The sequence below is a fragment of the Chionomys nivalis genome, chromosome 8 (genome assembly GCF_950005125.1).
Source record: "Chionomys nivalis chromosome 8, mChiNiv1.1, whole genome shotgun sequence".
In the NCBI taxonomy this organism is placed as follows: domain Eukaryota; kingdom Metazoa; phylum Chordata; class Mammalia; order Rodentia; family Cricetidae; genus Chionomys; species Chionomys nivalis.
The window spans coordinates 70887872-70911255 of NC_080093.1; the positions used below are offsets into that span (position 1 = coordinate 70887872).

The window sequence follows — 23384 nt, forward strand, 5'->3', positions numbered from 1 at the left end:
TGGAGGAGTGATTGCCTGGGAAGACTCTCCAGGGCCGGGTACAGGTAGAGACTTGGGGGTGGGGAGTGAGAAAGTTTGTGTTCTGGGGACTGAGGAGAGAAATTTGGAAGCCAAGATGAGCAGAGGGGACTACCCTGGCCTCAGTCGGTTCTCTGTCCCCGCCACCCTTGGGTTGAAAGAGTGAGGACTCTCTTTTCTCTCCCGTTAACCAGCCTATGCTAAAGCTTCCTGGGTAGCTCCACCTCCTCCAATCGGCTTCCAGATGGAGCTTTAGAATGCAATGGAGGGCCAACAAGATGGCTTGTAGGATGAAGGAGCTTGTGGCCAAACCAGAGACCAACCTGAGTTTGATCCTCAGGACCCACATGGTAGAAGGATAACTCTGACTCCTATAGCTGTCCTTTGACCTTCACAAGAATGTCACAGCATGCGTGGGCATGTGTACACACAAAATAAACAAATAAAGCAATCAGAATGCAAACAGATCTGAGCTCTCCTGGCTTTCTGACTTCCTTCTCTCCATGATTCCCCGATGCTCCGATGCTCCCTCACAGCTGTTTCCAGGCTCGAGTGACCCCACCCTTCCTGCCTTTCTGTCTCCCCCTCCTGCTGTCACCCCATAGTCTTCTGGACTGTGTTCCGCAGCACTCTGAACTCATTCACCCCAGGACCTTAGGGTTCAGTGCCGTTCCCTTTGGTCTTTACCTAACTGCCGTACTCCCATCCAGTTCCAACTGGGACAATCGTCTCTGGTGACACCTTGCCATTTCTCGATGGCACCTGTGTCATTCAGAGTAGTCTTTTCATCACTCTCTGTCACTTGGTTACTTGTCTGCTCTGCTGAAATATAAACATCCTGCCTTATTCATCCCCAAGTCCTCAGCGCTCCCACAGTGCCAGCACATAGTAGGTGCTCAGTGAGGTTTTTTTTTTTTTTTTTAAATTGAATACAAAAACAAAGCAAAGGAGCACAGAGTTTAGTTGCTGGGAGCTTAGCTGCATCTGTTGCTAAGAACTTCAGTTTTCCTGTTCTGGCTGCTTTGAGATGTGCACTCTTGTTCTGAAGGTGACTGGGGACCAGGCTGACAGTTGTGGGTGACAAACAGGAGGACAAAGGTAACTAGCTCTGCCAGGGTCACCTTGAAGCACCATCTATCCAGTGTCTAGCCTTTCTTCTGTGGACCCTGGGTGCTGCCCCACAGTCTTAGGCTAGGGACTGTGGCTTAGGCTCCCAAGACTGGACTCTGCCTGGGGAGGTCCTGGTCTGAACCCCAGCCCATTCTGTTTACCTAGCAGATAAGGGGCCCCAAAAACCTGGGCTGATTTCTGCTGGCATCTCTCAGGACCCAGCCTATTTATTAGATATGTCATTAGACAGCTGTCCTTCAAAATGCACCATACTGTAAAGAGACAGCCCTGCCATCAAGCTGATCACTGTAGATGACAGCCGTGCATGTCTTCTGTGTGCACATGCACACACACACATACACACAGACACACAGAGAGTTGTCAGGTTCTTAGACGTCACAGTCTGCTGGTCACAGCCCCACACAGGACAGACCTGAACCGTCATTGGTTATACCCTTCTCCTTCCCAGAAGAAGGACCAGACTCAGCTGTCTGTGCTACTGGGGAAGAAGGAAGCCCACAGTTCCACCACCTTCATGGCTAAGCCACCAGGGTCTGTCCCTGTGAGCTGGGGACATACAGCACAGGACTCGTGGAGAGCCTGAGCGATCCACTCCCTGCATAATCCCCCTGCGTAACTGGCTTATCCCTGCACAGTCTCTACGTATAGATGCTGCTTTTCGTTCAAAGAGGCCCAGCTGCAAAGAACTGCAGTGCATGTGGGCCTGGGGTGTGGCTAGCGGCAGAGAAGTTTCCCCACCGTGGCCCTGGGCTGGAGCCCCACATTGGTGCGGGGATCGATAGGGTTTGGAGGGGAATCTTGTTTCTGTGATAGCTGGGCAGAAAGTCAGGGTCTGGGGCCTTTTCTTATTAGATTTTTAAACTCCAAGGGTAAAAGGCGGCTGCTGCTGGGGAAGGCTGCGGAGGAGGGGAAGTGCACTGCTAGGAAGCAGTCATATTTCTTTCTAGACAGTAAACAACCGCCAAGTAAAACCCCCGAAACGACACTCTGCGAGCGTCGATGGGAAGCTTCGAAAGCTGAACGTCATGAAAGTTATTGGTTTTGTTCAAGCTTCATCTGATGCTTGCTTAAGAAAATAGATTTGGTTTCCCTTCTTGCAGTCGTCCGCAGGGGGAAATCAGCGCAGAACATCTGCCTCGTGTCATCATTAGACGGTTATGAGTAAACTGGGCCTGGCAGATGTGGGGAGGCACAGGCCCGGCCAACTCCTGCTTATTTCCCTGCAGATTACCCGCCGAGGTATTGGCCAGAGCAAATGTTCTGTCCCAGCATAGGGAAACACAGCCTTGCCCCAGATGTCGTCACTCTGGTTTAGTGTTTGAGCACGCAGGCTACCCAATGTGAGCAGGCAAGGAAGAGGACTTGGGCTTGATGTGGACACGGGGACAGACTTAGCAGAAAGGGTTTAGGCCATGCCTCCGTTCTTCCATACTCTTGGCTCCTGAAAGGTCAGATGAGGACCCTTGTTTGTATTGCTATGCCTCCTGAGAGCCGTGTGCTCCTCTGCATATCCTAGCCTCCTTTGCATGGGGACTGGTCATGTAATTAGTCTAGCCAGTATAGTAAAAGAGGAGGTGACATGTATCACGCTGGATTGATGTAGTGAGGCAGCCATGTCTTAAGTCCCTGAGCCTCTGCATGGATGAACCAGATAGGACAAGAAGCCCAGGAAGAGCCTCTAAGAGTTTGAGGTGCCTGGACCTGCAGCCAGAGCTCACCATGCGTGTTAGTTAATTTGGTGGCTGCTGTGACCAAATCCATGACCAACCAGTAGCCTTTAGTATATGAAGGGTTAAGCTGGGCATGGTGGCACACACCTTTAATCCCAGCACTTGGAAGTCAGAGGTAGGTGGATCTCTGGAAGTTCGAGACCACGCTGGTAACTTAGTGAGTTCCAGGACATCCAGGACTATGTACAGAGATCCACCCATCTAACAGAAAAGATCCAGGGGGGTTATTTTGGCTCAGGCGGGAGGCAGGGCAGGCTCACAGTGGTGCAATGTGTATTCAGAACCCCTCACATCCTAGCAGATTGGGAAGCAATGGCTGGGGCTGGGAGGAAGCCTGGATTAGACAGCCCTCAAGACTCCTTCCAGCACCCATTTTATCCCCCCAGATCCAGCCTCCTCAAGCTCCTGTGTTCCCCCAGGAACACTGCCACCAGCTGGGAGCCTGTGTTTGGGCACATGAACCTGTGGGGGGGTATATCACATCGAAGCCACAGTACCTCTCTAAGCAACCCAGCCACATTCGGAGTTACTGTGACCACTTGTATGGGGGGGCAGGGCATTCTGACTTGTTTGAGGAACTACCGTGAGATACTTACTTTCCCATGTGATATTAATATTCTGTATAAAATTAATATTAATGATATGAATAGTGATATTCTGGTAATGTTCTGAGGAATATTGCCTTGTTCATTTTAATGAATGAGAACCTTTCAAAAACCAAATGTAAGTTCTTCACTCAATTAATGGAAAGTTAGGTCACTTACAGTCCTTCACCATTTAAATAATGCTGCCATCAGTGATCTTGACCTTGCACTATTTTGCCTGTGTGTAAGACGAGTTCCAGGAAGTGGTGTCTCTGGTCACAGAGATCCACATTTCTCAGAGCCTGCATTTGAATCAGTCTGAGGACAGGGTGTGTCTGATGAGAAGACGTGGGCAGAATGCAGACTGAAAGGAACCCCACATCCTTGTAACTGATGGAGGCGGCGGGGCGGGGGGGGGAGAGGAGGCCGTGGACCAGTGTAAGGGTGGGGGTAGGGGCACGGGTAAGGGTGAGTAGGGTGATTGTGTGTGTGTTTACATAGCGTGAGTGTGTGTGTGTGTGTGTGTTTAGGTAGGGTGAGTGTGTGTGTGTAATGTGTGTGTGTTTACTTCCCAGGGCTCTGGAGGTCTTCCTGGATTGGAGATGCATTGATGCTGGGGTCCCTGAGAAAATGTGAGGTCCACGCCTACATTCATCAGTGAGGCATGACTTCAAACCTCTTCTCCTCTCTGCCTCTGTGGGCCTGGGTGGAGAAGGAACCTTCTGATTGGAGGGGTGAGACAGACAAATCTTTAAAAGCTGAAGTCTTGCCACAGGTGCTTCAGGACACACCGTGGGGACTTGTACTCCCCCTGCCTCCAAGCACCTGACTTTTGATGTTTGTATGGGTGTCATAGCAACCGTATCATCTTCTGTGTCCTTTGATGGCGTGTCTGTAGAGCCCTTACCAGCCTTGGTGCTTGCGCTCTGCATTCTCTATTCTTGGGTGTTTTTCGCTTCCCTGGGGATCTGGGCTTCGATGTCAGCTAGCTTTGTCGAGAATGGCACATGGGCGCCACCGTTTCAAGTGCTTTTGTGTGTGAGATCAGCTGCCAGTTGCCCTTGTACTTGAACCTGCCATTCACCCTCCTGAAACCTCGATAGCTTATGCCTCATGTCTCAAGAGAAGCCTGTTTCTGTTTCTCTCTTCTCCCTCCTGAGTATGGGCTGGGCAGCACTTACTGTAGGGGCTGCCAGATGGCCCCTTGAGCTGGGGATGCTTTCAGATCATCAGGAGCAGAAGAAAACATCATCTTGAGGAAGGAACTTTGCCTGCCAGTCAGGGCAGCTGGCCAGAAGATTATCTCCCTTCCCTAGTTTGCTTGGGACATTTGTTCCTCTAAAAATATGCCCGGCTGCTGTGTACACTCATCCCGGCTGGGTACTGCACAACTCCAGGAGACACACTTCGGATCAGCCTCGGTGTGAACTGTCGTCCAGGCTCATGCCAGGTGGAGGCCATGTGAGCTTGGCCTGGCGTGGGGTTGGGAACACAGAATTCCTTGATCCCGCTGTCTACTGGGCTGCAGTCATTTTCGTAGCTCTTTTATAAATTTCTCCCTAACAGCAAACTCGTGTTCTACTGTGATTTGTTTTGTTCTGTGCTGGTTCACATTTCCCTTACATAAATGAATTTAAAGGGGAAGTTTTATATCGCAATTAGAAGTGGAAAGCCAGTAGGACTTGCCTAAAATAGAAAGTGTGTGTGTGTGTACACTAACGGAGTGTGAGCATAAATGAAAGCAATGCATCAGAATGCTAGCTAGAGAACACAACCTTTTCTTGTCTTGTTTTTCGTCCCTGCCACATGGGGCCACCCACCTCTACCCCTGTCCCCCTGACACTCGCTCACCTCTCTTCTCCCAGCAAGTGTTAGGGGAGCAGTAAAGAGTACTGTATAAAAGCAAACTTTTCTCCTGGAAGTACCCTGTTGGGAGGGAAGGGGAGCCTGGAGGAAGAATGGGATCTGTCTTAATCAGGGTTTCTAGTGCTGCAATGAAACACCATGACCAGGAAGCAAGTTGGGGAGGAAAGGGTTTATTTAGCTTACACGTCTATATACTGTCCATCGCCGAAGGAAGTCAGGACAGGAACTCAAGCAGGGCGGGAACCTGGAAGCAGCAGCTGATGCAGAGGCCATGGACGGGTGCTGCTTGCAGGCTTACTCATCCTGCTTTCTTATAGAACCCAGGGATGGCATCACCCACAGTGGCCTGGGCCTTCTTCCAAAAATCACTAATTAGGAAGAATGTCCTACAGGCTTGCCTATAGCCTGAGCTTAAGGAGGCCTTTTCCCAGTTGAGGGTTCTTCCTCTCCAGTGACTCTAACTTGTGTCAAGTTGACATAAAACTATCCAGCACAGGCCCCATGAAGTAGCTCGATGTTGACGCTCACATTGTGAGACCCTGGAGGAACCGAGGGAGGCCCAGGCTTGGCCTAGTCCTCTCCCCGCTGCTGGAATATGGCATCTCCACAAGGCACTTTGGGCTTTGGTCTGTCCAAAAACAGCTGAGTTCAGTACCCTTCGGAGTGGCATGGCTTCCAAGCTCGGCCATTCTTTGGTTGTGTCAAACAGGGTTCGCCCATGCATCAGATCCTTCCAACAAGTTTCTAGAAGAAAAGCGGGGCCTCTGCATCTTCTTCATCCATCACCGTGTTTTAGGGTGAGTCTCCTGACCTCCTGGATTTCAGATTTCTCATCCATGAAATGAGGAAGCTGATGTCCTTCCTCCAGATGTTGTGAGGTCCCACCAAAAGCATGTGGGTGTGACAACAGTGTGCACATGGACTGTGGTTCTTTCTTGCCACTAGGGTTGGTGTCTTTGATTTCCCTTCAGGGAAAGTAGAGGCCTTGAACCCCAGCCGTAGCCAAACATCTGACTCACAGAAAGATCACAAGCTGGTCAAGGCCCTTCCTGGTTCTCAGTTTCTGCAACTGAACCCCAAAGTACCCTAGCCCTTCTCCCATTTCAGAGAACATTTCTTCAAGGGAGGCAGCTCCATGAGTGGGCATGGCCTTCTGGCTACCCCATAACTGCCCTCTCCTTTTCAATTTCTCTTCTAAACATGCATTTGGGGAGAAAGATGGGTCAGGTGTTGAAGGATTTCTAAAGACAGTGGGGAAAAGCTCCCAGAAAAGAGACCCTGGGAAGAAAGACAAAGGGTTACTTGCTGAGTATTGAGCACACACCAGGTCCGTCATCTCACCGGACAGCAGCCTGTCTCTGTCCAGGGCAATACTGACTGCTGCAGGAAGAGCGTAGGTCTTCCTGTCCACAGGTGGCACTTACTTTCCCACTCGAGAGACTCTTCAATGCAGATGTTGTCGGGGGAGGCAGTTCTTATCTACCTGGTGACTTAGAGACCGGGAGCTTCCACATTGTTTTTCTGACATTGTCTGGAGGAAGGAGAAGGTAAGCTTCTGTGACAGAGCCCCCTTGGGAGGTGCCACACACCACTCCCACTCACAGGAGCAAGACTCAGTCATGAGACCTCATATAGACACGGGACATGCTGACCTGGCTGCCATTTCTGGTTGTGGAAGCATTATCTGGTGGACAGGTAGCAAGCCTATTACATTACACACACACCAGGTGTAAATTAAAAGCTTGACCTGGAGCGGGGCTGGGGACATGGATCTCCTTTCTTTGCCTCTCAGACTGCAGACAATTTCACAGCTTCATTATAAACAGAGGTGGAAACTAAAAGCCAGAGGGCCCTCCCTGGGCCACAGAGTTTGTAAACGGTAGAGTGAGGACTAGAATACAAGACCTATGCGTGCTAACACTGTGGTATTAAAATAGTTATTGCTTTGTGTTTTTGGAACACAGTCTTGCTATATAGTTCAGGTTGGCCTTGAACATGTAATCCTCTGGCCTTGTGATGGCAGGTATGCCCTGCCATGCTCAGCTAGAATGTCAATAACGAGTCGGAATTTAGGTTCTGTAAGTCTGAAATCTTGTAGAATGAATCCACCTCCTTCGTTTACCTACAGTTCCTCAAATGTCAGATCAAAGGTGTCTGGAGGCCGTGATGGTGCCAGTCAGGGTGCTGGCAGGGGCTCTGTCTCAGTCTGCCCTCCACTTGTAGGGACCATTATCCCCAGAAAGATGTCCCAACTCTGGACTCCTGCCAGGAATCAAGGCCTAACACCATCTGTAGGAGATAAATAAATCGAAATATCATCAGCGAATAAGTGTGTGCCATCTGCTGCCCTGTCGGTTCAACTGGCAGAGGCCTCCAGAGAACTCCAAGGAGTGCTTGCCAAGGCTCCGCTGCCAGCCTCGTATGAGAAGAGAAGCGCCCTGCAGGGCCTGCTGGCCGGCTCTCCCCCTGGCCCTCAGCACCGTCTCTTCCATCTGGCCAGCGTGGGGCTTTTGCCCTTGCCCATTGTCTTTTAACTTACTGGGGAACAGACTCCAGTCTTCTCTGACTCCCAATTGGTTGAAATTCCCTGCTTAGAGAAAGCTTCCTGTGCATAAGTCCAGGTCTCTGGCTGTTTATGGAACCCATCTCAAGATCAGAGTCCAACTTGGAACCAGCCTGGTCCAAGACCCCGCAGCTGGGTCTCTTCTAGGAAGCTGCCGGTTCGTCTATTTGTGGAGGCCCTCTCTGGAGACTTCCTACAGGACAAATGGGTTTCTCTAGATCCTGCCAATCCTGCTAAGAGACAACGGTGCAGGACACTGGTCAGAACAGAGGCTCTGTTCCATACTGCCCGGGTTTGGTTTCTGCCTCTACTGCTGGCAGCGTGACGTTAGGGTCAAGTTTTCCATGCCTCAGTTTCTTCATCTGTACAATGGAGGATGGTAATAACAGCTGTCTCTTAGGACTGGTGGTGGACTGGTGAACTGCATGTATAAAGCACTTGGAAAAGAGCTTGATACCAAGGATGTCCATACGGTGTGGCTACAGAGCAGGGAATTGTGGCACTTGTGTCCTTATAGCACTCACAAGATGGACACAAGGATAATCCCAGTTCAAGGCGGGCCTGGGTTACAGTGAGTTCAAGGCTCTGGACTGCACAGCGATACCCTCTCTTCAAACCAAACCAAACCGAACCAAACATCGCCATAGTAGCAAATGTAATTTGTTGGCTGACTTTGTGAGGCCAAGGTTGCCACTGTCCCCATCATCTGCCTGTCTCCCACCCTTATTGCAGAAATCTCAGCTTCACCATCTGCCAGGGTGTCGAATGAAATCACACTCCCCAGACTCAGCCAAGGTTGGTGGGCTCCCCATGTCCCCTCTCTCACCAATTAAGCTCTACCGCCAGCTAGGACCCAAGCTTCCATGTGTCCATGCCAAGGGCAACTTGGCCAATCCGCAGCACTCCCTGCATCTCTGCCAGCACTAGGCATCTGTCTTTGGCGTCTTTCCTTGTTTCTGCTTGTGGCTGTGCCAGGTTCCCACCCCTGGTCCTGCTGAGAGTGCAGAATTGCGGCTTCCTGCTTCTGGCTTCCAGGGATGCTCAGGGCTCTCCATGTGGGAGTAACTCTGTCTTACCTGAAACCCAGGGAAGGAATAAAAGATAGCTCCGCGAAATTGAGCCAAACCCAGGGCAGGAGCTTCACACTCTACTATTCCAACCTGTCCACAAACCTGGAATAGGGGTATACTAATCCCTATTCACCTTCTGTGGTTTTGCCAATCAGTGGTCAGACATAATAAAAATAGTAAGTAGGAAACTCCAGATATAAATTATTCATAGGTTTTAAGTTGCAAGGCAGTCTAAGGAGCATGGTGAGGCTCTGCGCCCTCTGTCCTGCTTGAGTTATCTCTTTGTCTGGTGGATCCACGCTGTATAAACCCCCCTCCCATTAGCCATTCTCTACAGAGAGACCATCAAACATCGTGTGCAGGGAAGATCAGTGTCAGAGAACTGCTCTTACATTCTTACTGTGCCTAACAGAGCACACAGTATCTACAGGACCTGGTCTCTGTGGTTTCTTGGAATGTAGAGTCCATGCATAGGAGGAAACCATAGGATGTAGATAAATTTCCACTCGGCAGACAAGGAAAAGAATCAGAGAGGTGGACCTATATACCAAAGTTACACAGCTAGGAGGAAGTAGATGATAAATTTGAACCCAAACCCCTTTTTCCTTAGAGCACCTTCCTTTCAAGGAGGGAACCTTTGTGATGAATGACAGAAGGAGTGGAACCAATCCCTTTGTCTGACATCTTGTTTACACGCATTTCCTCATTTAGGCCTCATATCAACGTAGGAGGCCAGAATGATCATCCTTCATTGGGGGGAGGACTCCGCAATGGAATGACTAGAAAAGCATTATTTGTCTAGTGTGTCTTGCTTAACAGGGGCTGGGCCAGGATTTGAACTCATGACTGCACGAAGCCCCCTTTAAACCAGGGAGGTCCATCTGCCCAGCCTTCCATTGACCTGGGACAACCTGGCTTCCCCTGTAGTCCACATGGGAGCCTCTTTCTCAGTGAGACCCAGACTGCAGGAGCAACCAGTGGAGGTGATACTCTGCGACCTAGCCTGGATGTGGAGTCAAAGCTTTGTCCTGGCCAGTGTCCTACTCAATGGACTCCTGGGAACCTCCTTCCTGTCTGGGCTTGCTCTCCTGCATCTGAGTCAGGAGCTGATATAAAATGAGACCTCATTATAAGACAAGGACCTTCCGAGTTGGGGGCCAGGATGAGTCTCTGTGGTGAGGCAGATGGTTGGTGAGCAAGGTAGGATCCTGGTGACAGAGATGGAGGACATTTGAGTTAGATCTTGAAGCCTGGGAAAGACCTTCTTGCACAGAAGGGGGTGTGTTGTGAAGGTTTTGAGTAAAAAGGATGAAGACACAGAGGGCGTCTTAGGGTTTCTATTGCTGCGGTGAAACACCGGAAGCTGTTTGGGGGAAGAAAGGGTGTTCTTATGTCCCACATCACAGTTCATCGCTGGGGCAGTCAGGGCAGGAACTCAAGCAGGGCAGCAACCTGGAGGCCACAGCGGAATGCTGCTTGCTGGCTTCTTCTCATGGCTTACTCAATCTGCTTTCTTACACACCCAGGGCCACAAGCCCAGGGGTGGCACTGTTCACAGTGAACTGGGTCCTTCCACATCAATGGTCAACCAAGAAGATGCACCATAGGCATGCCCCACAAGCCAGTATGGTGGGGGCATTTTCTTGATGGTGGCTCCCTCCTCTCAAATGACTCTTAGCTGTCAGGTTGACATAAAACTATCCAGAACAAAGTTGGGCAGTGGTGGTGCATGCCTTTAATCCCAGCACTCAGGAAGCAGAGGCGGGCGGATCTCTGTGAGTTCGAGGCCAGCCTGATCTACAAGAGCTAGTTCCAAGACAGACTCCAAACCTATAGAGAAACCCTGTCTCGAAAAAACAAAACAAAACAAAACTATCCAGAACAGAGGGTCAGATGGGAGGTGGCAACCCATGGAGTGAAGGTTGACACTCAAAGACACGATGTTAACTGGGCTGGTACCAGGTACATACCCACGATCCCTGCACTCAGGAAGCCAAGAGGATCATGAGGTCAGCCTGGGCAGCATATTGAGCTGTAAACCTGAAATCAATATAAAAGATACAGTGTCTGTGATGATCTCAGAGTCTTCAGGTCCTCTGCTCGGTGACAGAGTGTGCTGCCCTCAGAGCCACCACTGCTCCTGCGGTGTCAACATCCTTTCTCGTGTGTCTCTGCCCTCTGAAGTCCACCTGACACATTCTATTCCCATCTCTGCCTTCCCTCGCTGGGATGCTGGCCTCCCATCTGCCAGAGCATCCCTCTGCAGTTCCCGCGAAGGCAGGCTGGGAAAGGTCTTTTGTTATTACTTGCACAGCCACGTCCTCAGCAGCCTTGAGTGTCCCAGGCAGTGAAGACACAGCAGTGACCAAGACTCTTGTGTCCATGAAGCTTCACTGGTTGCTGAACACAGGTGATCTTCAGGTTGTGGAGATGCTGCCTTATTTAGAAGAGTTGGGGACGGGTCTCTGATGAGAAGGCCTGGGAGGGGTTGCTGCACACAGATGCTGTGGGGTCAGAATGGAGGTTTAAGGGAGCTGGGATTTAGTCTTCCCAGCTCACTGCTGTGTTACCAGCACACAGACCCATGCCAGGACCACAATAGGTTTTTAGTAAAGTTTGATGGAATACAGTTACTTGGGTATGAAAGGCTGACGCTGCTCACTTATGGAAGGTTACTGATTCTTTTTAATTGACGTATACTCTACAGGATGGGGGCTTTGTTATGACATTTCCACACATTTATGTGACATACTTTGGACACTTTCAACTCCCACCATCCTTCTTTCCAAATTCTATTTTCATGTTTTTAAAATTAAATTATTACTATTCTTATTAATTTGTGTGTATGCGTGTGAGGTGTGTATGGGTATGTGTGCCACAGTGCATGTGTAGAGGTCAGAGGTCAACCCCATGGAGTCAGTTCTCCCTTTTCACTTTATGCAGGTCCTGGGAATTCACTCAGGTCTCCCGGCTGGTGCTGCCAGCACCTCATCCACTGAGCCATCTCTCCGGTCCGTCTTTTTTTCCCCTTCAAATCTAGATCTTGCGTGAAAGAAAACACAACTTTCGTCTTTGTTATACTGTTTATTTTCCTGAGCATGATGACGAACAGTTCTTTCAGTTTTCCTGAAAATGGCAGCATTTCATTCTTCGTGGCTGAGCCAGACTCCTTCATGTGTCCCCACACCTTCCTTCTCCGTGCACCTATTGCTAGGTATGGCGCCTGGTCCTAGATCTCCGCTGTTGCAAACACCGCTGTGATAAACATGGGTGGGCAGGAAAGAGAAAGTCTGTTTTTAGGACTCAAAATTAAACACCTCTAGATAGGCTTAGTACATTGATTTCAACTTTTATGAGAGCGAGAACACGCTGTGTGGGGTCAGGCATGTGGTCTCCAAGCTGTTTCAGACACTGCTCACACGTTCACCTCTACGGCCCAGGACAGGCGTGTTCCGTAGACAGCCGGGACAATAAGCAGGCAAACAAACAAGACTTGCAGGCCTGTCCACACTCTGCTCCTCCAGACCCTAGGAAGTAAGGGCCTCCTGGTTGCCAAGTCTTCACCCTGTCTGTGATTCCATAAATAGGCACAGCACACCCTGGGGATGGCACCATCTGCTTCCTACCAGGCTCCAGTGCCCTAGATGACCCCTATGTCAATTCACATCCAGCCAGACAGCAAACTCCCTAACTGCCCATACCCATAGGCTCTCTCCAGTCAGTGCTGGTCACTGACGTCTCGGGTGGGTGACTGATACAGGCTACACGCTGAGCCCCACTTGTGGATCTCTGAGGGTGCCTTGCCATAGTGAGGGGGGCCCTGTTGTGTTTATCTAAGTCGTTCTATTACCAGTAAAGACTCGGGAATCAGATATTGAGGTAAAGACCTGATAGACCAAAGAAGTGATGCAGGAGCAACTGACTGACCTTTCCCCTTCTGCCAGAGACCCAGGAAGCACATCTCCCCACATGGTCCAGATGAAAAAAGACCGTGAATCTCTAAATTCCTCCTATTCCTTCCTATGTGTCTCTCTATCCATGTCCCTGGGTCCTCCATACTCTCTATGGCTACTTGCCAACTAATTGCTGGCTCCACCCTTGATCCAAGGTTAATTTCATTAACATTGTCTTGGAGCTTTACAGTGCAATCTACTATTCCCCAACAGCCCCCTCTAAGGCCCTGAGAGTGAATGTGCCCCTTCTAGGTGTGCAAGAGCCCATGCGTGTATTTCTCTACACACAGTACGCACTCTGAGGGGGGTGAAGCACAGCTGAGGACCCCTTCTAGCCTCTGAGTCACACAGTATTTCCACAGGGTCTGAAGCACCCTCCCATTCTTCTTCCTGTGGTGTGCCAGATTCTTCCGAACTCGATGTCTTTCCCTTTCCCAAGCCAGGGCTCCCCCAGGGGTCTTGTCATCTTTTCAGGGTGCTGCTCATGAGACCCAAACCGCATCTCCTCTGGCATCTGCTCCCCATCCCCAGCTGAGTCCTCTTCCATTGAAACAGGACCACATCACCATCTTGGGGAGCTCTGGGGATACCATGGAACCTTCAGGGACTGTTATTTCTGGGGACAGGTGCTGCTCTCTCCATCTTAGAAGGTCAAGTTGGAGGGTGACTGACACTCTCCAAAAGCATATCTGAATCATTTGGGGGGACTTTAGATTCTTGAAATCAGACTCTGTGTGGGATCCCATCCCTAATGGAGACCTCGTAAATCTAATGACCCGCAGGACCCTTTCTAGCCTCTTCAGTTCATGGTCCAGGAAAGAATGCTGCCATCAGGTGGCAGGAAGATGGCAGTGCCCGGGTCTGGCCTCAGGCTCCTATGTATGTGCACGACAAAAGGTCAGTGCACCTGTCTTTGGTTTATATCCCTCATAACCCTTTAATTAAACATATCAACTTAATAATACCTGACACATTGATGCTAGCGCTGTAAGGGCCACTTGTAAAAGCAGCAAATCAATATGGCGCCAGGCAGCCTCTTCCCCCATTAACGTCTGGTGATTAATCTCTTCCGGGGAGGCTAAGGCATCTTTTGTGTTTAGATGCCAGCTGTTAGGCCTTCGGTTGTTGACGTGTCCTGTCTTCCTCGTGTCAGCTCTACGATTTTTCCTTAAACGTCAGCTTTGCCCTGCATAGGCCATGTAGGCTGAATCAGCCCATATCTGCTCAAATACTTTTTTCGCTTTGCGTAACAGAAATAAAAGTGTGAGAGCCATTTATTTAGCCCCATGTGTATTTCCTCGCCTGCCTAGAGTTATAGTCCCAGGGGATTTCGTAGAGGACCCAGCTGTAAAATGCAGCAGCAGCAGCTGGGCACAGATGGAAACCGACAGCAATGAGAAAGAGGGCTGGGGTGTTTCGGGGCCTGGCGTTTGGAGTCTGTAGTCCTGAGCTTTGTACTCTGGTCCGCCACTTGCTGGCCTTGGGTGGGTTACAGGAAGTTCAGAACCTTGGTTTGTTTCTAAAATAGGGATGCCTGAAGGTCGTTAAGGGGTGAGGACGAATGCAAGTGCCTTTCCGTGGTAAAACTACTCCACGAAAGGAAGAGACAGCCTGGAGCAGACAAAAGACAACATGTCAGTTACCATTCTGTTGCTGTGGCAAATACCACAACTGATGCAACTTATAGAAGAAAGAGTTTATTTGGGTTTATGATGCCACGGGGATAAGAGTCCACGATGGCGAGGAGACACGGCAGCTGGAGCAGGAGATGAGGGCTCACTTTAAACCATGAACAGGAAGCAGCGAGTAAACGGCAACCTTTGCCCCCCAGTGAGACGCTTCCTCCAGCAAGGCCACATCTCCTAAACCCCCCTGTCTTAGTCAGGGTACTATTGCTGCGATGAGACTCCGTGATCAAAAGCAATTTGGGGAGGAAAGTGTTTATTTGGCTTATGCTTCCCCGCCACTGTTCATCACTGAGGGAAGTCAATGCAGGAACTCAAGCAGGGCAGGATCCCGGAGACAGAAGCTGATGAAGAGGCCATAGAGGAGGGCTGCTTACTGGCTTGCTCTCCATGGCCTGCTCAATATGTTTTCTTATAGATCCCAAGACCATCAGCCCAGGGATGGTGCCACCCACAATGGATTGGGCCCTCCCATATCAATCACTAATTAAGAAAATGCCCCCCTTTTTTTTGTACAGCCTGATCTAGTGGAGGTATTTTCTCAGTTGAGGTTCCCATTGCTCAAATGACTCCAGCTTATGTCAAGTTGACATAAAACTTACCAGCATACTACACCAACAGTGCCACCAAAGGGGGACCAAATATTCAGATGCACGAACCTATAGGGGACATCTCTTAAAACAACTCCAGGCAAAACCAAAAACTTCATACTAAAAAAGGATAAAAATCAAAACCCCACAAATGACACAAACTTAATGGAATGAGATGAATGCTCCCCCAAAGACCAGGGACAGGATGAGGGGGTCTTCTCCTGCTGCTTCTAGTCAACATTGCACTGTAAGCTTCATCCAAGCAGATGGGCACAAAAAGAAACAAAGGAGACAAGAATTGGAAAGAGAACTAAACTGTATCTATTTGCACATAACCTAAGCTTGTATTTTGCACAACAGATCCTGGGAACTCAGCAAGAACCATCAGACGGTGAATAAGTTCAACACGGCAGCAGCATGTAGCATCTGCATCCAAAACTAATCATATTTCCAGATACCAGCAGCAAATAACCCAAATGTGGGAGGAAGGAAAGGACTCTGTAAATAATCATAAAATAGTAAAGAAACATAAAAATACTGGGGATGAATGCAAGAAAAGAGCACAAAGTCCAATCTTTGAAAACTATAAAATGTTGCTGAAAGAAATACAGGTGGGGCTAAGAAGACAGGAAGGCAGTGGTCACAGAAGGAGGGTGACATATTGAGCTGGCTCCTCTGTCCTCGGTGTTCTTCAGATTCAACACAATTCTGAACAAAATTCCAACTTCCTTTTCTGCAAAAGTTGAGAAGTTGATCCTAAGCTTCACATGAAAATGCCAGAAACCTGGAATGGCCAAAACAAAATTTAAACCCAGAATTTCTAATTTCCAAACTTACTACAAAGCTACAAAGACCATCTAATGCTGGCATAATGGTAGCCATACAGAGAGACCACATACAAGATGGAGCCTGCACTCCTACTGATGGGTTTCTGATGGCCAAGGCAATCCAGTGCTGGGAGGTCACCTCCAGCAGTGGTGCTGGAGTAACAGGCACCCGCATGCCCACGCTGCACCCCTTTATACACAGACCCAGGGTCAAGTGCAAGGATTAAAGGTACAAGACTTGGAGACCGAAAGGGTGAATGTCCTTACAATGGGTTAGGCAATCCTAAGTTATGATCCCAAAACACTCAGGATGAAGAAAAATGCAATAAGTGGGTCTTCATTAAAGCCTGGACTCTTTATTCTATCGTCTGCTTATATCTGTCATGTATCTATCTACCTATCATCTATCTACCACCTATCTGTAATCTATGGCTGTAGAGCTGTCATCTGTCATCTATGTATGTATCATCTATGTATGTATCATCTATGTATCTATCATCTATGAATCTATCATCTATGTATGTATCATCTATATTTCTATACCTAGCACCTGCTTCTTCATCTCTGTCTAGGCGTCTCCTAGGTATACATCAGGTAACTTTAAGGACAACCTGAGTGACAAAAGGCAAGCCATCCCCAGTGTCGCAAACCTAGAGACCTCATCCACTGTGGGTGGGAGGCCAGGTGACCCAGCTGCTTAGGAGACAGCCTGTGTCTCCTTGAGGTCATGACCCATGATTTTACTTCCAGGAATGCCCCAGAGAAATAAAACCTTGGCCACAAAAGCCTTGTCCATGAACCCTAGCAAGTGTCCTCAAAAGGAGCACACGCCCAGCGCCACAGGCTAGAGAACGGACTCCTGAAATGCAGTGCCCGCACTGACTGCTTTGTCTTAGGGCACGTGGTCCAACACTCGCTGGATGCTAGGACCCTCCCATAGAGCAAGCGGCATCTGGACTGGTTTCCCCCATACCCTGCACTGCTGCATGGGCCCCAAGCTATCTGTCCCTCCATAGTCTTTGTACGGGGCCTCCTTTGCACCATTGTCCTCACACTTGGGACCTTCGTAAGTAAAATAAGGGTTACCCAGATGCAAGTATTATGGTCCTGTGAAGTTAGTTAATAACAAAGAGGCTCCGGAGGGACTGACAGGAGGCCTGGTATGCAGTGTGGATTTCCTGCTCCAGGGCTGAGGAGTAGCAGTGTGGGAAGCGCCCGGCCACCGTGAATGGGGTGTGATGAAAACATCTGAGTTTTTTATTTGTTGAATTTTCCATTTATTACTTTGAGACTGTGGTTGACCACAGGTAACGGGAGCTGCAGAAAGCAAAACAAAGCAATGTAATTCTATACTTAAAAAAAAAATCAATGAAGTGCCAATACACTATACACTGCAGACACCTTAGAACCATGATGCTGAGGGAGAGGAATCAGTCACAGAAGGCCACAGGCTGGATGGCACCATTTCTGTGAAATCCCACACTAAGCAAACCTAGAGAAAGAAAACAGATTAGTCAGAGCCTTGGGCCGTGAGGGTTGGAGGAAGGAAGGATGGACTGTGAATAGGTGCAGGGTTTATTTTCGGGACAACGAAAATGTGGAAAATTGATCACAGGGATTGTTGCCACGACTCGGGACAATACTGGGGATACATGGAAAACCATTGACTTGCCTTAGAACAGCGAATCCTGGGCCATGTGAGTTATACTTCAAGCAAAGCATTGTAGAGAGAAGAGACATCAAAACCCGGCACAGAAACCTTAACTACCACCTGGAGCTGGGCTTGGTGGGAGCTGGAGTTAGAAAGGATGCTGCAAGCCCGCCCTCTTTAGGCCCAGGGGAAAGTCAAGGGCCACCATATTCCCACAGGCTCACCCACACAGACATTTAATTTCTTTAAAATGGGCAAAGTGCTTAATACTTAACACATTTGTGTTTTTACCACCGAGGCTGTAAAATATAATTTTTTGAGACAGTGTGCTAGCTGGTTTGATGTCGCCTAGATCCAAGCTGGAGTCGTCTGAGAAGAGGAAACCTCAATTGAGAAAAGGGCTCAATAAAATCCAGCTGTTGGGCATTCTCTTAATTAGTGATCAATGGGGGAGGGCTCAACCCATTGTGGATGGGGCCTGCTGGTCCTGGGTGGGCTGAACAAGCCATGGGAGGCAAGCCAGTAAGCAGCGCCCCTCCACGGCCTCTGCATCATCTCCTTCCTCCAGGCTCCCGCCCTGTTTGAGTTACTGATCCAACTGCTTTTGGTGGTGAATGGTTACATGGAAGTGTGCATGAAATAAACCCTTTCCTCCCCAGGTTGTTTTTGGTTATGGTGTTATCACTGCAGTACGAACCCTAGCTAGGACAGACAGGGTCTCATTCTAAAATTTAGGCTGTCTTCAGGTTCATAATTGACCTAGATCAGCCCAGCCTCCCAGATGCTGGGATTAAGGCATCTGCCACTACACCAGGCTGAAATATCATTTTTGATATTAGTTTTCTTTTCTGTGTAGGGAGAAGGTCATGAAGGCAAAGAATCCAAGATCCAATCAGTGTGCTAGTCTGGCCTAAATTTGAACCCACTTACCCACCTCTCCAGCATTTGGGAAAATAGTGTACCATTAAAGAAAGTTTAAAACGATTTACTCAAAATTTAACAAAAAATTCAATTTTCTTGCTTGAGGGGAGATGTTGTTGAGCTTCAGCCCCGGGGCTTTTGTGTGTTTGCTGCTCTGTCACTAGGCCAGCTCCTCATCCCCTTTCTCCTTATCGCTCCCTTCTGGAATGTTCTTGCTTGTCAACACATCTATATTGTTGATGATAATCTAAGCAGCGCTGTTTTGCCACTCGGCCCAGGCTGGTGGCTCAGCATTTCAGAGCCTTGCGGTTTTCATCTGTAAAGGCAGGGTCTGGCCTCTCAGTGCAAAGCGGAGGGTAGAAACAAGCATGGCTGGGCACCAGAGGGTGGCCTGAGAGATCGTGGGCAGGCGTGACACAGATCAGAGCAGAGAACTTTCAAGGCCCCCCGTGCTCAGGCCCCGTCTTCCTTAGCCCCATCGGCCACCACTGCGTTCTGGGCCTTGCCATTGTTATGTGACTGCCAGGAAGCTCAGGAACCAGAGGCCTTTAGGAAACTTTGTCTGAGAACTGTGGAGGTTCCAAGCAGATGAGAGGAACTGGGGCAGGAAGGGTGTGGAGAGGAGCCTGGAGAGGCCAGAGGAAGCCTCCCTGGGTTCACAGTGGGAATTTGAGCTTTTTCTATGGGATGTCACCAAAGCTGTGTGTGCATGTGCTGGTGTGCACGCCCATGCATATGCTTCATGTTTCATTGTGATCAGAGTACAGAATGGACAGGAAGGAACTGGATGAGTCTGGAAGAGCATGAGGTGTAGCCTGGGCAGGTCGGTGGCCAGAGGAGATGCAGGACAGGAGGCAGAGGAGCTCAGGCCTGTGGCTTGGTCAGGGATGGTCCCACCCAAGCTCCTGGCACACAACAGGCTGCTTGGCATTCTGGTTAAAGAAACTGCCTCGTGGGTCTGGTTAGGGGTGGTGTTGCCTCTGGGACCTTTGGAAGGGGACAGGCAGATTGTGAAGCTGTGACCTCCTGTTCTGAAATCCTTCTTTTCTTTCCCCAGGTGAGACATGCCGCAGCTTCATTGACCTGGCTCCGGCTTCAGAGAAAGGTAAGTAGTTAGCTCTGCAGCATGTTGGCCTTTCGGGACTAAGGGCTCCCGAGAGCATATGTCATGTTTTACTGGTGGTCCTGTTCGACTTTGGGGCTTGGTGGCCACACCGAAGACTGTCTGATGGCGTATATCAAATGTTTACGAGGAGGCTGTGTGGCAGGCTTTGTCACCCAGTGATGGAAGCCTTTTCTGCCTCCACACCTCTCAAAGGCTCTGGCTTTTCCTATGGATGGCAGGGTTAGTTTGCAGCAGCTGAATGGCTCTCCCAGCTGCCCCCTGATGTCCCAGGTGCTCTTGGGTCAGGTTGCCAGCTCCCCATCTTCCCTCTGCATTTGATTTTCCACTTCCAACAGGAACCAAGGCATAAGAGATGAATGACTTTCTCTGAGCCATCTTCCCCCACCCCCTTGGGGTCTGCCCCAGTGACTTCTCTCTCTCCCCAAGCATGCTCTTCTTCTAGACTCTGTTAGCATACCAGCTTCCTCTTTCCTGGAGTCCTTCTAGTCTGCTGAGGTGACAAAACACCCACCCCAACACACATCAGTGGGCCTTACTGCACCATTCTCTGGGCTCTGTTCTTTACACGCAGGGTCACACAGCCCCCCTCACAGGTGAGGAAACAGGCACAGCACAGTCACAGAGTTAGGAAGTAGGATTATAACCTGGCTCTTTCCTTGTTTCTTTCTGTTCTTTAAAAAAATGCTTGCATTTAACTGCGTGAGCATGCATGTAGACACGTGTTTAAGTGTGTGAACATGTATGTAGGCACATGTTTAACGGTGTGTGCATGTATGTAGGCACATGTTTAACTGTGTGAGCATGTATATAGGCACATGTGTACCACAGCGCAGGTCTGTGAGGCAGCATGTGATCTGTGGGATTAGTTCTCTCTTTCCACCATGTGTGCCATGGGGGCTGAACTCAGGGCATCGGGCTTGGTGGCAAGTGCTCTTACCCTCTTCCTGCCTGTTGTTTGTCTCCCGAAAAAGGGTCTTATATAGGTCAGGCTGGCTTTGAACTCCTGATCTTCCTGTCTCTGCTGAACCTGGTTCTCAGACTCTGTTTCCTCTGATGTAAGGTAGATCCAGCGGATTGTGGAAAGCTTGGGGCCCCTTCTCCATGGCCTCTGAGTGAGTTCAGGCTGGCATTTCCCTCCTTGCCTTAACCTCTGCTCTAGACATCTTCATGTTTCTGTGACAAATTATCGGCTGCTGAGCCTCTTGGCGGCCACCATGGTCCTATTACTTACTGTGATGGTTTGAGTCGGAAAGGCCCTGTAGACTCATGCTATGAGTTTGAATGCTTGGTCACCAGTGAGTGGCACTATTAGGAGGTGTGGCCTTGTTGGAGAAATGTGTCGCTGGGAGTGAGTTTACTACTTATTTACTTAATTATGGTGGGTGTGGACTCAAGGACTTACACATGTTGTGTGGGCACTCACCAGTGAGCCACGCCCTAGTGTCAGAATGGTTTTTAAAATTTTATTTATCTACTTTATGTGTATAGGTATTTTGCTTGCATCTGTGCCTATATATCATATGTGTGCCTGGTACCTGAGGAGACCAAATAGGTCATGGGATCCCATGGCACCAGATTCATAGGCAATTATGTGCTGCTGTGTGGGTGCTGGGAACTGAACCTGGGTCCTTTGAAAGAGCAGTCTGTGCTCTTAACTGTCGAGCCATTTCTCCAGCCCGTGTGCATGTGCCTGCGTGCGTGCATGTGCATGCCTGTGTGTGTGTGTATTGTGTAGTGTATCATCTTGCTATAGTCCAGGTTAACCTCAAACTCATGGTCCTCCTGTCTCAAATTCCTGTGTGCTGGGCTCACACCTAACTTAGAATGTTCTTTTATTTTTAAAGCCTATGTCACATAACAGGATCTCCTTATTTGACCTCCCCGTGGGTCACAGCTTACTCAGGGTAAACTCAATATTGTTGCTATGGCCCTGATAGGCTTCGTGTGACCTGGTCTTCTAGCCATTATGTCGTCCTCTGCCACCTCCCCATCCTCAGCTCCGGAATACTTGCTGTTCCTTTGGTCAGCCAAGAGGCTGTGTGCTTCAGGGCCTTTGCATGTGCTGTTCCTGCTTCTAGAACACTGTTCCTCCAGGTCTCTGTCACAATTACACACACTTAGCGAAATCTTAGTAACACCTAAGTGCAGATGCTAGAGACAGGACTCGTATGGGCTCCCCTTCGATGCTCACAACTACTGCATTGCTTTATCAGCGTTCGCCACGCCATGCACATTGCATACTTGTGGGCGCAGATGTCCAGACCTTTTACATATATGGAATCATGAGTTCTCTTTCCTATCAGACCCACAACTTCTCACCTGCTCCCCCTCATCTCTCTCCACCCCTAAATCCTCCTCCTCCTCTTTCTTCTTCTGTGCTGTGGGTAAACCAAGACCTAGCGCATGGTAAAGCATGGTTTCTACCCCGGAACTGTACACAAGTTCTCCCGTCCTTTTGTGAGCAGCCATAGGATCCCTGCGATATGGAGACTTCATTTAAGCAGCAGGATGCTGGGTCTGTGTTGCTTTTGCACTTTGTTCTGTATCATAGCTAAGCCTTGGGGACCTGCGCACATCCCTCCTTCGGAGGCCAGTACACCCCCAGACCCGGGAGACAGCCGTCTTCACTTTTCTTCTCCAGGTCTAGTTGTATGACAAGCGCCACACCCCTTTTCTCTAGAGGACCTTGTACCCCATTCTTTCCGGGGTTTCCACAGTGACCTCTCAGCTGCCGCCTGTTCTCCAAGCTGCAGTGCTTAAAATGCACTTTGCACCTACAGAATACTCTAGAAGACAATGATGAGCATGAACATCTGCCATCTGCTTATGGCAACATGGGGCGTGGCCGAGGGCTCTAGGCCCGCCTCCCTACTAACATCTGTTTCCCTAACTCTCCAGCATCTTCTCAGGCCTCTGTACCTTGTTGGTATTGCTTGGCCTTACGAACTTCTATTCATACTTCAAACCCTTCATAGACACAACCTGTTTTGACACACCCCCAAGCCTTCCCAAGATGCCTGTCCACAGTGGGTCATGTCAACCCCAATCACACTGTTTCAGAGCCACCTGTACCAGACTGGCACTCCCTCGGGACAGGCGATATGTTTTGTCCTCTCTCACCCTAGAGTGCCAAATATTACTGACACGTAGAGTTTAGGAACAGTTTGATGAATGAAAAAAGGAAAGAGGGAGGGCGCCTTGGACGCGGATCTGGGCGATACCTTTTGTCTAGTGACCTGGTTCCAACCTCTGCAGCCTGCTTCTGCTCCAGCCTACATGGCTGAGCTGCTGTAAGCTGTCTCCGTCTCCACTTCCTGTAGCCAGCAAGCCAGGGTCTTTGAAGGGGCAGAAATCTGTGTGAAACAATGCCACAGGTTTCAGGTCGCTGATCCAGGCTGAACTGGTTCTCAGTCGCGCTCCTCCGGTTTCTCAGCCTCCCCACCGCCCTGTTCTGATCATAGCGCAATTCTTCTGCTCACTTAATTTAGTGCGTTTTATTGCTTATGTTGGAGAACAGGGGTATGCGGAGATGGGAACATACTGGAGAGAGAGTGGAACCAGCGCCACAGGGGCCCCAACTGCCATTGGTACTACCCTGGGGCCGTTGCTGGCCTGCACAGTCCTCAGCCCTGCTGCCTGGGCTTCACAGTAACAACCGTTCTTGAAAAC

The 23384-nt window shown here is 49.5% G+C and overlaps 1 protein-coding gene across 1 annotated transcript in view; it reads left to right on the top strand.

Moving 5' to 3' along the window:
* The window catches only part of Gsg1l (GSG1 like), a 193241-nt gene that overhangs the window by 41532 nt on the left and 128325 nt on the right, over positions 1-23384 (top strand). The window contains exon 2 of the mRNA XM_057780068.1: positions 19647-19694. Coding sequence (XP_057636051.1) covers positions 19647-19694 — 48 coding nt within the window. The remainder of the gene's footprint in view (positions 1-19646; positions 19695-23384) is intronic.